Source organism: Nannospalax galili, unplaced genomic scaffold (assembly GCF_000622305.1).
Source record: "Nannospalax galili isolate Female #2095 unplaced genomic scaffold, S.galili_v1.0 scaffold359, whole genome shotgun sequence".
Lineage (NCBI taxonomy): Eukaryota > Metazoa > Chordata > Mammalia > Rodentia > Spalacidae > Nannospalax > Nannospalax galili.
The window spans coordinates 935,624-952,086 of record NW_008347042.1 but is presented as its reverse complement, the minus strand read 5'-3'; the positions used below and the strand labels follow the sequence as shown (position 1 = coordinate 952,086).

The following is a 16,463-nucleotide window of genomic DNA, read 5'->3' as shown; positions in this document are numbered from 1 at the left end:
TAGAAGGAAGATAGATAAATAGATAGATAGATGATAGATAGATAGAAGATATAGATAGATAGATAGATAGATAGATAGATAGATAGATAGATAGATAGATAGATAGATAGATAGATAGATAGATAGATAGATAGATAGATAGATAGATAGATAGATAGATAGATAGATAGATAGATAGATAGATAGATAGATAGATAGATAGATAGATAGATAGATAGATAGATGATAGATAGATAATAGATAGATAGAAGATAGATAGATGGTAGATGATAGAAGGAAGATAGATAAATAGATAGATAGATGATAGATAGATAGAAGATATAGATAGATAGATAGATAGATAGATAGATAGATAGATAGATAGATAGATAGATAGAGTCAGTTGGTCAGTCCCAGTTTGGACTACTGTGACAAATTCCATCTAGGTGCTTTAAGCAAAGTATATTTCTCAGTTGTGGAGGGCTAAGAACTTTAAGATCAAGGTACTGTTAGGACCTGCTTCTTGTTTTACAAATGACTGGTTGTCTTCTTCCTTCATCCTCACATCGTGGAGAAGGAAAATGGAGAAAATCAACTTCCTAGTGTCTTTTTATAAAGGCAGTAAGCCTTCTCAGGAGGGCTCAGCCCTCATAACCTAAGGCCTTCCCAGCATCCCACCTCCTAATACATTCCATTGGGGGTTAGGGCTTCAATGTCCAGATTTTACAGGGGCCCAAACATTTTCTATAGCAGTAAATTTTTCTTAGAGTTTTCTTTTAGAGAAAATAACTAAATTTCACCAATTGCTGTGTTATTTTGAGCCTTTGTAATAAACAGATCTTCTAGACTCGCACATCCTCTGTTAAAGGATAAAAACAAAAACAAAAACAGCTTTGAAGGTGGTCAGCACACAGCCCAGAAGCATCGTACAGTGTGCTCTGTTCAGCTTGCTTATCTTGCCTTTGAAGGAGCTGAAAGTAGCTTGAGAACATGGGCTGGTCTCCTTCTCCTTCCTGAGTCTGCAGTATGGTAAGACATCATACATGCTGCCACATAAAATAATTCCTAAAATAATGTTTGAAAACTGTCACAATTTAATTAGAGATGAGAATTTAAAGTAGAATTCAGTTTCATGTTCAAGTTTCTTGTATTTAGCTGCATTATTATTATTATTATTATTATTATTTGTATGAGTGTATTGCCTGCACAAACGTAAGTGCATCCATGTTGTGCAAAGCCTGTGGTGGCCAGAAGAGGGCATCAGATCCCCTGGAACTGGAGTTACAGGAGGTTGTTAGCTATCATGTGGGTGCTGGGAATTGAACCTGGGTCCTCTGGAAGAACAGCAAGTGTTCTTAGCAACTGAGCCCCTCAGGTTTAAGTTTCTTGACTTTTGTATTGACAGGGCCACACCAGCATTTGTGTCAAACCTTTTCACAGTGTTATCATCTACAGAGTTCAGACCTGAAAACTGAGTAACAGAGTTACAAAGAAAAAGAATCTTATAATATGTTAAGTAAATTTATGTTTTTTAAGGGGGAGGGGGCACATTCATAGCTATTTTCAGCTCTACACAGCTCACAAGCCACGGGTTGGACATGTCTGCTAGAGAAAGGGAACATCACTTAGGCCCTGAGAAGTAGAAAGGAACCATGAAAAAAGTCAAACTCTCTAGACACTCCTGTATATTCAGACACTATAGAGGTGATCTGCAAATGAAAATATAGTAATATTTGAATAAAATGCAGGTGCATCAGTCGAGGTAAGAAATTGCTAAACTTCTCCATTTCTTTGTAAGTTAAATATTCTAATTAATTATTACTGGACATAGCTCTTAACTATAAGAGCTTTGATAAAGAAATGTAATTAAAACTGATGTTTTAATTGACTCTAAGTTTTCTAGTTCTTTGCTTCAGATGTCAAACAATCCAAAAGCCATTTTTGTAATTTTTTAACATACTAAAGAATCTGCCAAGATGTTGAAAAGGACTTTAAGAAAACACAGGTTAAAAGCATTAAGATAGAGCTAGAGCAATGGGGTGGTGGCACACACCTATAATTCCAGCACTTGGGAGGTGGAGGCAGAAGGATCAGAAATTCAAGGTTATCCTTGGCTACCTAGTGAGGCTGAGGCCAACCTAGGCAACATGAGATCCTGTCCCCAAACAAGCAAACCACTAAAAAAAAAAAAAAAATAGAGAGCTGGGCATGGGGTTACAAGCTTGTAATCCCAGCACCAGGGAGCCAGAAGAGAAGGATCGTAAGTTTGAGACCAGCTTGGGCTACATATGAGACCCTATGACACATACAAAAAGGGAAAGAGATGCATGATGCATACATAAGATTTCCAGTGCTATATGCCACATTGGAGAGGAGTGTGGGAATTTGTACTTGGCAATGCTTGATTCAGTTTTTGTTTGTTACAATGAACACATTACCTTTTTTTGACATAAAGATACCCTCCTGTTCAATTGGATTTTTCAGAAATTGCTGCAGAAAGAGAAGCATCTTCGTTATTTTCTTTAAAAAAAAAAAAAAAAAAAAAAAGTAGCTTTAAGGGCTTAGGGATTTGGCTGAGCTAAGTAGGGCATTTGCCTGGCCAGTATGAGGTGGAGTTCAGTTCCCAACACTGAAAAAAAAAGTAAAGTTAAACCAGTTTTGGGACTGGAGAGATGGTTGAGGTCACTGGCTTCTCTTACAGAAGACACAGGTTCAGTTCCCACCACCCACATGGTGGCTAACAATCATCCATAACTCCAGTTCCAGGGTGTCTGATGCCCTCTTCTCTCCTCTGTGGGCACTGCATGACACAAGTGCACTTACATACATGTAGGCATAATACTTACACAGATATAAAAATAAAATTTAAAAGCAGTTTTGTGTTGCTTTTTCTTAATATTTTATTTATTATTTTTTTATGTGTATGAGTATTTTGCCTGCATGTGTAAAAGTGCAGCCTTGTTGTGCAGTGTCCACAGAGGCTGGAAAAAGGTATCAGGTACCCTGGAACTAACCTGGAGCCAATTATGGACAGTTGTTAGCTACCATGTGATTTCTGGGAACCAAACCCAGGTCCTTTGCAAAAGCAGTCAGTGCTCTCAACTGCTGATCCATCTCTCCAGCCCATTGTATTTATTTGACCATCCCAATGTCTCATAAATGTTTCCTGGATGCTTTTAAACTTGTCTCTCAGTAGAAAACTTGCCATGATATACACAGATGTACATGTTCAATAATAGCTGGATTTAGATATGCAGTCACAATGTGCCATAGTGTATTCTAAGATCTTGACATAAATTAGCCATTTAATCCTTTTAACAACCCTATAGTGGTTCCAGTTTACATATGAAAGAGTGAAGTATATGGAGAGTTTGAGAATCTTCTTAGCATGCAGACACGAGCATGTCTAATTCTCCTACCAAATATCCCTGTGATTAAGTAGGTTGGTATGTTCCCTCCAATCTTCTCTTCCCAAGGCAAATGATTCTACTTCCCACTTCCATTCTTTCACTTAAGAGATATTAATTGATGTTCTGTATTTTTGTGGTAGGGGAAGAATCTATGGAGACATAACTCCTAATTTGTTCCCCTTAAGGGCTTACAGCCTTAAGAAATAGGAAACATCTTTTTTTTTTCAGTGCTGGGTATAGAACCCAGGGCCTTGTCCATACTAAAGAAGTGCTACCACTGAGCTCTACCCCTGGGGCACATAATTTGGCATCAGTGAAGTTGGGAATGTTCTGTTACAATGCAGAACCAGGCTGTAATGAGTATCATGGTCTGCCTGGCTGCCAAGGCCAGGGTAGACTTGGTGGGTTCTACATGGAGAAGGAGAAGGCTCTGTGTAGGGCTGTGCTGACTGACATGACTCTCAGTCCACTGTCTACAAGAAATATTAGAGTCAAGCATTGTGGTGCATGCCTATAATCCCAGCGCTCAGGAGAGGCAGGTGGATCTCTGAGATCAAGGCCAGCCTGGTCTACATATGAGTTCCAGGTCAGCTGGGGCTACAGGGAGCCCCTGTCTCAAAAAAACCAAAAAAAAAAAAAAAAAGAAAGAAAGAAAGAAAGAAAGAAAGAAAAAGAAAAAGAAAAATTGGAGAGCTGCTTCTATATACCTATTTTTCAAATATGGACATATATTGCCTTTTAGTAGCTACAAAAAACGCCATTTAATCTTATTTGAATAGACAAATGTCAGAGAATTGAGAATATCCATACTATTCCAAGGCTGGCTTTGATTTGAATGTAAAAGGGGGCGGGGAGAAGAAAGGAAAGAAGGAAGGAAGGAAATGTAACCTGTGCTTTTTTTCTTGAATGTGCCCTCAGAGATTTAAAAAGTTAACTCACACATGTTTTAAGGGAAAGACAGTATGGAAGGTAAAATACAAAGGCCAAAGATGTAAACTAAGCCAGGCATGGTGGTTACGCCTTTAACCCCAGCACTCAGGAGGCAGAGGCAGGAGGATCACTGTGAGTTCAAGGCCAGCCTGGTCTACATAGTGAGTTCAGGTCAGCTGGGACTACAGGGAGACCCTGTCTCAAAAAGACAAAAAAAAAAGAAAAAAAAAGATGTAAACTAATGTGATAGAAGATTTTAGAACAGGAAGCAGCAATTTTTTTCAGTACAGAATAACAGTGAGGCTCAGTGGGCACATACAGTCTCTATTACAGCAATTCACCTCCTCCGTCTTAATGTGAGGATCGCCACAGTCTGTGGAAAGGAATGTGTACAGCTGTGTTCCAATAAAACTTTATGAAAACAAACAGCAGGTCATGGCTTACCAGTGTCCCATAGAAGAAAAAGCTAAAGGGTTGGAGAGATGGCTCAGCGGTTAAGAACATTGAATGTTCCTGCAGAAGACCTGGGTTCGAATCCCAGCACCCACATGGCAGCTAACAACTGTCCATAACTCCAGTTCCAGGGCATCCTCCAGGGAATCCAACAGCCTCTTCTGTCCTCCTCAAGCATTGCACAACATGGGAGCACTTACCTACACGCATACATATAAAAATAATAAAACATTTTTTAAAAAGAAGGAAAAGCTAGAAAGAATGGTATCACCTTGAATGCCCGTCTAAGAAGCTGTTCTTTCATCTTCTCAGTGATAGGATTTCAGTAACTTATTTCCATTTCCCAAGAGAACCCCATTCAGAGGTGTTACATACTATTACATTATAACATTCCATCCAGTTAACCATAAAATGTTACCAAGAAAGCTAAGCAGTGTCATTAGAACATGATGAAAAGTTAATGCAGTAATATCTCCTCCCTAGGGGCTGGGGATATAGCTCAGTTGGTAGAGTGGTTGCCTACTATGCTGAAAGCTCTGGGTTTGACTTTCTGTACCACATAAACTGGGTAGTGGAGCACTCCTATAATCCAAGGTCATCCTCAGCTACATAATGAGTTAGAGGCCAGCCTGAACTACATGAGACTCAAGAAGGAAGGAAGGTAGGGAGGGAAGGAGGGAAGGGAAGAAAGGGAGAGAAGAAAAGAACTCTGCTCTAGTGCCTAAGAATTTGCCCTTGTGTACCATAACTCAGCTGGGCAGAGGAAAACATGTTTCTTAGTGACATGAGAGGGGGCCAAGGAAAAGTCATTGAGAATGCTTAGGGATAGGAATGCAGTAAGATGGCTCAGTAAGTAAAAGTACTTGCCTTGATGATCTTAGTCCAATTCCCAGAATCCAAAGTGGAAGAAGAGCATGGACTCCCAAAAGTTATCTTCTGACCTCCACACGCAAGCCATGGCATGCACAACCACACTCACACAAATATGTGCAAGTCCTTGCTATTTTTTAACTCATCTGAGAGACTTCTTCTGCCTTGAGAATCTGATAATGAGCCTGAGAAATACTGGCAAGGTCGTCTGTTAGGATTATTCTACCCAAATATACACAGGGATACTTTGAATGCTGCTGAGAGTCCAAAGTCAAGAGGGTTACCAGGACCAGCAAATAAAAACCCAGAACATGGGGGCTGGAAAGATGGCTCAGCAGTTAAGAGCACTGACTGCTCTTGCAGAGGACCCAGGTTCGATTCCCAGCACCCGCATGGCGGCTACGAACCATCCTTAATTCCAGTTCCAGGGAAATCTGAAACCCTCTTCTGACCTCCGTGGAATTGCACAACTTGGGTGCACTCACATACATGTAGGCAATACACTCAAACATAAAATTAAAAAAAAAAAAAAAACAAAACCTAGAACTGGCTGGGCACACATGCCTTTAATTCAAGAACTCAGGAGGCAGAGGCAGGAGGATCTCTGTGAATTTGAGGCTAGCCTGGTCTATATACCCCCCAAGCTCAGAGGGGGAATGTTAGAGTAGAAAAAAAAAAAAAAAAAAAAAAAAAAAAAAAAAAAAGAACATTCAGTCAAATTGGAAATTCATACTAAAAAATCCCACAAAAATTATATGTTCATATTTATCTTTTTATATTCAATATTTGGGATATACACCTACTGAAATTTATTACTTGTCTGAAATTTAAACTTAACTGGGCATCTTGTATTTTATCTGGCAGTTCCCAAAATGAAGAGATGATTGAATAGCTTTCCTGCACTGTATGCCACATCATCCTGTCAGTTGATTAGCAATCCTTCACCGAGGGTGTTCTCTTTTTTTAATTGTGTGAATCTAATGACAGTTGAATCTCATTAATCCAGCCTCACTGAATTTAGAGTTTTGATTATTTATGCAAAAGCTATGTTAAAGTATACTTTATTCTCTTCATGAATTTAATAAGCCTATTTGTCATTGATAATACAAACAAACGTGAAAGAGAACTATTTATCTCCTTGGGAGACCACAAATAGTGTAATTATGATGGAATCAGAGGTTGTCGCCATTTGAGCTGTGTGTTTCATTTAGTAATTACAGATCATTCTCAATCACAAGACAAGGCTTTACCAGGCAGAGTCAGGGCAGCCACCTCAGTCCTCATGCCCTGCTTTGCATCCCACCTGCCCGGGTACACGATGTGCATTTGTCCCAGTACACAGTGTGCGTTTGTCCCACTTAACACAGTACATGGTGTGTGCTTGTCCTGCCTACGCCAGTATACTGTGTGTGCTTGTCCCACATTATGCTTGGGCGGTGTGTGCTTGCTTGGAGAAACTGCTGGCTTATCTTATTCTGTGCAACATGCTCGATAGCACCTCATACAATGCTTACTACTTAGAAAGCACGCCTTAAATGCTTACTAGCTGAGTTCATGAATGAAGGCTGTCAGTTAATGAAACTCTTTGCTTCTTTGTAATGCTAGCTACAATTAAATTGTCCTAATTTTTAAATTACATTTATCTATGTTGTGTATGTATATGGGGGGCAGTGCACACATGCCTTGGCTTGCACATGGAGGTAGCAAGTTGGTTCTCTCCTTCCACCAGGTATACCTGGAGATCAGACTCAGTTCCTCAGTTTTGATGCCAAGTGCCTTTACCCACTGAACCATCTTGCTGGCCCTTACCTTTTAAATTTTAAAAATAATTTGAGCTGCCCTCCCCTTTACTCCAAAGGGAATTTTGGTAAAGTTAATTTCATTGCATAATGACCTTAGAGGAACACTAAAAACATTTCTGAACTTCAAAATGTATTTTCTGATGACAGAGGTAGAAGCAGGCTTGTAAAATCAACACTAACCTTCTTCAGGCTTTCTTTTGGCCCAGCACCACAGTGCCCAGTCTTTATCGGCTCCTAATGGCACCAGCAAGATTGAGCCACCCTCCTGATCCCCCTGGCCATAATGCTGTGGATGAGGGTGTGTGTACAGTTATGTGTCACATGTCCACGGTTCTATGGACAGCATGTGCTACAGCAGTCTTGCAAGATTATCATGTAACATAAGTGTGGAGCCAGCTGTGGCATCCGGATTTGTGTGTGTATACTTATGATGTACACATGTTCACACAATGATAAAATCACCTAATAACAACATTTCTCAAAGCCTATTCCTGTCATTAAGTGATGCATAGCTGTATATGTATGTATCGTACAGACACATTCATATGCACACTTAAATAAATCCCCATGTGTCTTCTAAGAGATCAAAGGGGAGTCTTTTGATTGGGTACCAGTTATGATTGCTTCTGTTGAATACAATATTAATGACTTAAAACTAATGTGGGCACTTACACATGCTAAGCCATACTTTTATAACTGAAGACTCCTATATGGAAGCCATCTGAAAGAACCTGGAGCCCTGTCAGTGAATTTGAATCACTGAGAGAAATTAAATATGAGCTGTCTTAGGTCAAGAAGGTATCAGCAGAACTTGTAGTGCCCAGTATGGAGACATGGTGAGATGAGATTGTTCTCAGCCTCACCTGTGACTTTTTTCTTCTCTCTCTCCTTCTGCAAAGAAGAAAAATTAATAGGAATCAAGAAATTATGAGTTAAGCCTCTCCCTCATCTCACCCAACATTTTTCTTTTTTTTTTTTTTTTTTTTTTTTTTTGGTGCTAGGAATTGTACCCAGGGCCTTGGGCATGCTAGTAAGTGCTCTAATCAATGAGGGAACATCACCAGCCATTATCCATCTTTATGAAGCATTTTTTCTTAGTCATCTATCTATGATAATTCCAGATGATGTCCTAAATACATGCCAGGGGTTGAAAAAGAACTGGGGATGCAGGTCCTTGAACCTGATCCTTTCTCTTAAGAGAGAGCTGTGTCTGGGTTGGCAGGATGGCTCAGAAGGTAAAGGCACTTGCCACCAAGCCTGACAACCCAAGTTCAATCCCCAGGGCCCTCAAGATGGGACGAGAAAACCAACTTCCACAAGTTGTCTTCTGATTACCATACGAACACTGTAGCACACACACACACACACACACACACACACACACACACACGCATGCACGCACGCGCGCACACACACGTAAATTATAAAGAGAGAGAACTATGTTATGGTCTGACTGTTCGTTTCTGTTCTCCCTTGCCTCGCAGCACCTTGGAGGGGTACTATGTGGACGATGCCCTGCAAGGCCAGGGTGTTTACACCTATGAGGATGGAGGTGTTCTCCAGGGCACGTATGTAGATGGCGAGCTGAATGGACCAGCCCAGGAGTATGACACAGATGGGAGACTGATCTTCAAGGGGCAATACAAAGACAACATTCGACATGGAGTGTGTTGGATCCATTTCCCAGTAAGCCTGAGTCTGTACACTCTTGAGGGAAAAGGAGCAGGCTTTAAGACAATGTTTCGACTCCTCATGATAAGCAGTCAGATGTATTCTTGGTGAAGCCACAAATTAATCACTAAAGCCAAGAGTTTCTGAAGCCTACCTGCCTGCTATCATCCACTAGGTGCTAGATGGGTAGGCTTTGGATTTGCTATTGATTATTCTGCAGAGTCGTTTTGAAGATTTACTCATCACTGGTACAAATTAGTTTTATTGTACCATTAATAAAGTTTAAAAATATTGATTTTAATTAATTCCTTTGGCAGATAGAAAGAAGGGGTGGAGTATTTCATTATTGCTAGACTGTTTTGTTTTGCTTTGTTTGTTTGATTGTTTAGAGACAGGGTCTCATTATGTAGCCTTGGTTGGCCTTTAACTCACTGTGTAGACCAGGTTGGCTTCAAACTCACAGAGATCTGCCAGCCTCTGTTTCCTAAGTGCTGGAATTAAAGATGTACACTACCACCTCTGGCTATTGCTATTAATTTTATCCTGTTTCTTACATGTACAGTTGAATCCAGCAATTTTCAGTCTTTCTGGAGTTACTACACCATTTCTGCTTGATGTACAATCTCCTAATTTGAAGGTGCTTTATAGATTGTATTGCTTATATTAGGAGGATTTAAATTAATTTGTCTTCAAGTATTTAATAATGATCATATTTCTGGAGTTTACTATAGCAAATAGATATGGCAAAGCCCATGGTGGGAATTAACGCTCTAATTTTTGTTTGCATTTCAAATATCCTATCTGTTAGTGAATTTGCAAAAATATGTTTCAGAAAATAGACCTTAGGATACATTTATTTACTGTTTTATCATGTCCAGGGCTTAAGTCAAAATACATTTCTGCTTACTCTGGAAACTTTCCTCTTATAGTTATTAATAACAGCAGGCCAGGTACAGTGGTGTACCTTTGTAGTCCCAGTATTTGGGAGGTAGAGGCAAGAGGATCAGGAGTTCAAGGTCATCCTCAGCTAGTACAGATTCAAGGTCAGCCTAGATTATGTAAAGACTTTGTCTCAAAAATACAAATGTTCAAGGACCATTTCAGAAGAGGGGGCAGAAAGATTGTAAGAGCCAGAGTTGGTTCATGAACACAAGGAAGCAGAGGCTTTCAGGACACTGGAAGTTTGCACATGTGAACTTGTGACAATGGTGGCATCGAGCACAGGACCCATGCTAACTCAGTCAGACAAGGGCCCAGAGTGGACCAAGGGAAGTGGGTGGCATATCAGCCCTAGTCTGGGAACTATTGGAGACTGATTACTACTGTGGGAGGGGGGGAGTTACCAACAGTCTCTAGATAGGCTGACTTGACTCCAGTGGATGCATTTGTACCGAAGGACATCTGGGTACAAATGCTAGGACGTAACATGTATGGCAGAATACATAAGGTCCAGTGGGGAGGGCCGTGGATGGCGGAGAGGGTCTAAATGTTATTAAGAACTGTTGTATCAAGTGTACAAAAGCTCAATTTAAAAAATTAAAAAGAAATGCCCATAGGTGTCAGGGATCAAATTTCCAGTTTTCACTGTAGTTGGTAGGGTTGGGGGTATGGTATGCACCCAAAGCCTCAGTGGGCTCTGTCCCTTCCTTTGAACTGGACCAACAGCAAGCACTGGTGGGTTCCCATGAGGGCATGGGCCTTCCTGGGGTTGTTTCCAGGCCATCATGCCTATGGGTACCCAGGAAAGGGTGAGCGAAAAATGAGGCTGGACACCTTGGCAGCCTATCTCTTGTTAATCCCACCCAGTAGAGAAATAGGTATCAGCGGGTGTCAGACCTACCTTCTGACCATCACATAAATGACTCTTCCTTCTGCAAGGGGGATCCAGTAAGCAGACGAGATAAGGTAATAGCTTCTTTCCCCTATACTCCTTGATGGAGCACATGGGACCAATTTGTGAGAAAGGATCAAAGCAAGAACAAGGGGTAGGAAAAACATAACTGTTCTCCCCATCATGCTCATAAGATCACTGTAAGAGTTTCTTTCAAACTTTTCCATCAAATTGTGATAAAAAATCTTTGTTGTTGCTATTTTGTTTTTTTAAGATAGAGTCTTGTATAGTCCAGGCTGGCCTCAAACTCTCTATGTAGTTTAGGGTGACCTTGAACCTCTGATCCTCCTGCCTCTACTTCCAGAGTGCTGAGATTACAGGTATACACCACCACACCCAGGTTGGGCCACCCTGGGGATCAAACCCAGGACCTACTGCATGCTAGCCTGGCAGTCTTCCAACTGAGCTACATCTCCAGCCCCACAAAGTTCTTTTGTTTTATTTTGTTTTTTAACTTACAAGGTTTTTTTTTTTTTTTTTTTTTTTTAACTTTAAAAGTTTTTTTTTTTTTTTAACTTTAAAAGTTTTTTTTTTTTTTTCAGTCTTTTGAGACAGGGTCTTCCTGTAGCCCTAGCTAGCCTGTAGACCAGGCTGGCCTTGAACTCACAGAGATCCGCCTGCCTCTGCCTCTGCCTCCTGAGTGCTGGGATTAAAGCCGTGTGCTGCCACGCCTGGCTCAGCATTTTTTTTTTATTTTAAAAGATTCATAACCCCTTTAAGAAATGGAAGAATCTCTGTTTTATCATTCCAGAAATATAAACTCAGCTTCTGAGGGAAGAAGGTTGTAAGACCCTGAGTAGACAGTTTAAAATAAACAGTGATGCAGATGGCTTCTATTAGCAGAAGAAGCACAAGTGCTCTAACATGCTTCAGCTCAAAGTCATCACAAGCAGCCTGAAGGCAGAATTCATGGAAAGGATCATCCCCATTTATGCTGCATTATTAAGAATTAACTTCAGAAGGAAAAAAAGCAATAAATACTGCCCTAATGCACTTTCTGCCCATGAAAATACTGCCAAGTATTTTTTTTCTGAAAGTGATGGAATTTGTTTTAGCTTATAATCTTCTTTCCACTAAAGATCAGTTAGACTATGGTGAGCTATAGAAATCGTGTATGGGATGCTATTTGTTCCTCTCGCTCAGTAACCAGCATTGGTGGTCATTCAAGTGTCACCTTACCTCTCCTAGACTCTTGAATCAAGGAAATTAACCCAGCTTTTAGAAACATCTGTCATTACTATTGCTTTAGCAAGTTCACAAAGGTCTTAGATTTTCTAAGTTATACCATAAGGACTTTGTGGGGAGTGGGCCCCTCTCCAGCATCCTAGATTTAATTATCCATAACACTTTGGTACTCCAGTTAAATTTGTTTGGTGGGCTAATGAAATGGCTTAGTGGGTAAAGGCACCTGCCACTAAGCCAGATGGCCTGAGTTTGATCCCCAGGACCCACATGGTAGAAGGTAAGAGCTGACTTCCAGAAGTTGCTCTCCGACCACCACATGTCCATTAAGGTACATGCAAAGCCATGCACATTCATGCACATACACACATGTGCATACATAAAATAAAAAATAAAAAGTGTTTGCTAATTATCTACTGTACCCCTGACACCTACCAGAATATGGAATTATTTGCTAGCCTCTGTCCTAAGTAATCTAGCAATGCTGACCCCTCTCTCAGAGGGAGGGGAGGGGAGAAGTAAATGAAGAGAGGGAAAGAAGTAATGAGGAAGAGACAACTTTTATTTATTGCTTAGAAAATACAGACAACTCTATCTTTACTTGTGGGCCCCAAATTAATTTTCAAATACATTTACAGGGCTGGTGCTGTAGCTCAGAGGTAGAATGTTTGCTTAGCACACTCAAGGCCCTGGGCCCTGGGTTCAACCCCCAGCACTGGGAGGAAGAAAGTACATTTTAACTAAACATTTTCTTAGCAAACTAGAAATCTAAAATGTAATGATGAGATGTGAGCTGGGCATACCTGCAATTCCAGCATTTGAGAAGCAGCCATGGGAATCGTGGCGAGTTTATACCTAGCCTGTGCGGCAAAGTGAGTTCCAGGCCACTCTCAGAAACAAGGTGAGGCCTTTTTAAAGAAAAAGAAAGAAAGATACTGAAAAGTGAGATCGTATGAACAGACTCATAACTTTTTTTATATATAACATTTTTTTTTGAGAGTGTCTCACTTTGTAGTCCAGACTGACCTAGAACTCTCAATCCTCCTGTCTCAGCCTTCAGAATGCTGGGATTACAGTTACGTGCTGTATTAATGTATAGCTTACATTTCCTTTAAGTGTTTGTAATTATGTTCCAAGTTTAGTGTGTTTGTTTCTTAGATAACCCACCAAGATAAAGTATCAGTAGCTAGTCTAAGATTACAAAGTAAATTTCAGTTTCCCATGCTAAATGAGGCATCTATGCCCCTATGCATAGAACATTCCAACACTGTATTTGCATGTGGCAGGGGAACAATATGCAGAGGGCAGGCATAGCTCTCACTCCTATCTAAAGCTCTGGGTTCCTGAACCATTGTTGTTCATATTGCTGCTCTTCATAGTAGGGTGCAGGAGAGAAATCTCTTAAAATCTCATGCCCTATAGAGAACTTCAATATATAATACCTCTGGGTTTGGTTTCTCCCACCAGGATGGAGGTAGCCTTGTTGGAGAAGTCAATGAAGATGGGGAGATGACTGGAGAGAAGATAGCCTATGTCTACCCTGATGAGAGAACTGCACTTTATGGAAAGTTCATTGATGGAGAGATGATAGAAGGGAAACTGGCCACCGTCATGGCTACTGAAGAAGGGAGGCCACACTTTGAACTGACATCTGGAAGTAAGTTGAATCTGCTTCCAGTGGATGGAGGGTTGAGAGAAATTTATGGTATATCGGTCAAATTTCACTGCAAAACAGACCCCTTAACCCTGGCTTACAACAGCAAACATAGGTCTGCTGATGTAGATATGCTTCAGCTGGTCTAGACTAGTGTAGGCTGAGCCAGGCTGGACTCCAGGCTTCTGGTCAGATTTGATCTGTATCTTGATGATGAAGACACAGTGGCAACTTCAGGCAGGATTTTCTCCCCGTGCTCATAGATGTGTCAGAGCATCAACAGAGGTCTCTGGTGCCCCCTAAAGCCTCACCCTGGAACTTCAATCCACTTTATTTTGGTCATAGTAAGTCACATGACAAAACCAAATATGAGTGAGACAGAAATTGCAGCATGTACTTTAAGGGTGAAATACTGAGCTATCACACAAGAAGGTATTGATAGGTGATTCTAAGATGGTTAGGAACTAAAAATGACAGCTGTAATTCACTCAATTTCAAATGATGACTGTATCTCTAAAACACTGAATCATGATTTAACATTCTTAAAGAATCAAATCACGTTTGATCTGTGAACGCTATGTAGTTGGTTCAGCCACAACTCTGAGAGGAAGAGATAATTACATATTGACATTCCCTGCCTTCTTCAGAGCCCAGCCTCTCATATGGAACTCACATTCAATATATATATATGAATGCTATGAAATCCATACTGAAAAAAAAAACTTGTTTTCTTTTAGAAGTGCCATGCAAAAATGCTTTTCCCTATAGACACACAATTGCTTATGGGAGATGTATTCATTGCCTTTCTTGTTGCTGTGATAAAATACCCTGGGAAAAGCCACTCAAGGGAGGAAGACTTATTTGGGCTTCCACTTCAAGGTATAGACTGTCAGGGTGAGAAACGAATGGCAGCAGGTGCATGAGACAGCTGGTCACCTGCATGCAGTCAGGAAGCAGAGAACCCTGCATCATGAGCTCTACTCATTTTCTCCTTTCTATCCAGTCTGGGTCCTCAGCCCATGGAATGGTGCTGCCCACATTTAGAGTGAATCTTCTCACCTCAATTAACCTAATATAAATAATCCCTTACACACATGCCCAGAGGCTTGTTTCCATGGTGATTCTAGATCTTGTCAAATTGACAATATTAGTTACCAGAGTAAATAATCAGGTAAGTATACAATGAAAAATCAAGGTTTTGCTCTCTCTGAACCCCAGGCCTCTTTCCAGGGTAAGTTGATCATGCCCTTCACACCTTGATGACCCCAGCCTCATTCACCCCCCCATCTCCCCAGCCCATATCTCCTTCTAGCCTGGGTCCTGTCCTTGTCCTGGCACCTCAGACACCTGGGGAACCACCACTGCTTCCTGATCCTTTGCATCCAGACCAACCCAGTTCCTTCTCGGGTCCCCAGGAGCCCTCTGGGCCTGGCCCCACCCTCACCTCCCTCTGCTTCCCTGGTCTACACAACCCACCAGCCTCTCTCCCTGGAGCCCTCAGGGCCAAGTCCCACCCTCAGCTCTATCTGCTTCTCTGGCTGCACAAACCACCAGCCTCTTTCCTGGACACCAAGGCTGACCTTTCCTCTTCCTGATCTTTTGCATCCAGACCAACCCAATTCCTCAGTGCAGTCCCCAGGAGCCCTTGGGGCCTCTTCCTGCCCCCATCTCCCTTTTCATCTCTGGGTGGCATGGCCACCAGATGCCCTAGACCAGCATCTTTCCTGGGCCCTGCTCCCAGGCCAGTCCAACCCCCAAATTCCTGAGGCCAAAATCTTTCCTGAACAGATCCAGACCTTACAAGAAAGCCTGAGAGTATCTGATCCTCATCTGACTTGGGCCTATGTGGGAACTCCTGAAGACAAAAGCAATCTGGACACTCCAATATAAAATCAAAAGAGAGAACCAGAAGCTTAGAGGAACCAGCTTTTCATGCCCAAAAACTAAACCACAAAGACACATAAAGTTTACAAAAAGAAGCAGACCTAAACTTGAAAAGTAAACCACAAAGACACACAAAGTTACAAAAAGTAGACCTAAATTGAAGGCCTGAGTCTCACACAAGAACCAGAAACTACAAAGAAATTCACATACCAAAATCACAGACAAAAAAATAATGACATGAAAAACCAAAATAACACATCCCCACCAAATACCAATAGTCCTCTAGAAGAGTACAATGAGAAACCCCCTAGAGATAATGGAGGACATGGAACTCAAAAGAACAGTTATAAACATGATAAAAGAATTTTCAGGGAATTTAAATAACACACAAAAAAAGAAATCAAAGAACTGAAGGAAGATAGGGATAAACTTCTGAATGAATTCAGAAAAGACCTAAAAATATTTAAGACTACTCAGGCTGAAATGAACAAGGAAGTGAAAAACTCATTAAGCCAATTAGAAATGACAGGAGAAAGCCTCACCAATAGGATGGATGAAATGGAAAACAGAGTATGGAGACTGGAAGATAAAGTGGATGAACTAGAGCACTCAAGCAAAGATTATGAAAAATTTAAGAAATCACAAGAACAGAATAGGCAGGAATTGTGTGACACCTTAAAAAGACCAAACTTTACGAATCATAGGCATACAGGAAGGAAAAGAATCCCAAGATAATG

General features: G+C 41.0%; 1 protein-coding gene across 1 annotated transcript in view; it reads left to right on the top strand.

Annotated features, from left to right (window-relative positions):
- The window catches only part of Setd7 (SET domain containing 7, histone lysine methyltransferase), a 62,024-nt gene that overhangs the window by 18,952 nt on the left and 26,609 nt on the right, over positions 1-16,463 (top strand). Inside the window, exons 3-4 of the mRNA XM_008843426.3 lie at positions 8,929-9,130; positions 13,656-13,845. Of these exons, the coding sequence (XP_008841648.1) occupies positions 8,929-9,130; positions 13,656-13,845 (392 nt within the window). The remainder of the gene's footprint in view (positions 1-8,928; positions 9,131-13,655; positions 13,846-16,463) is intronic.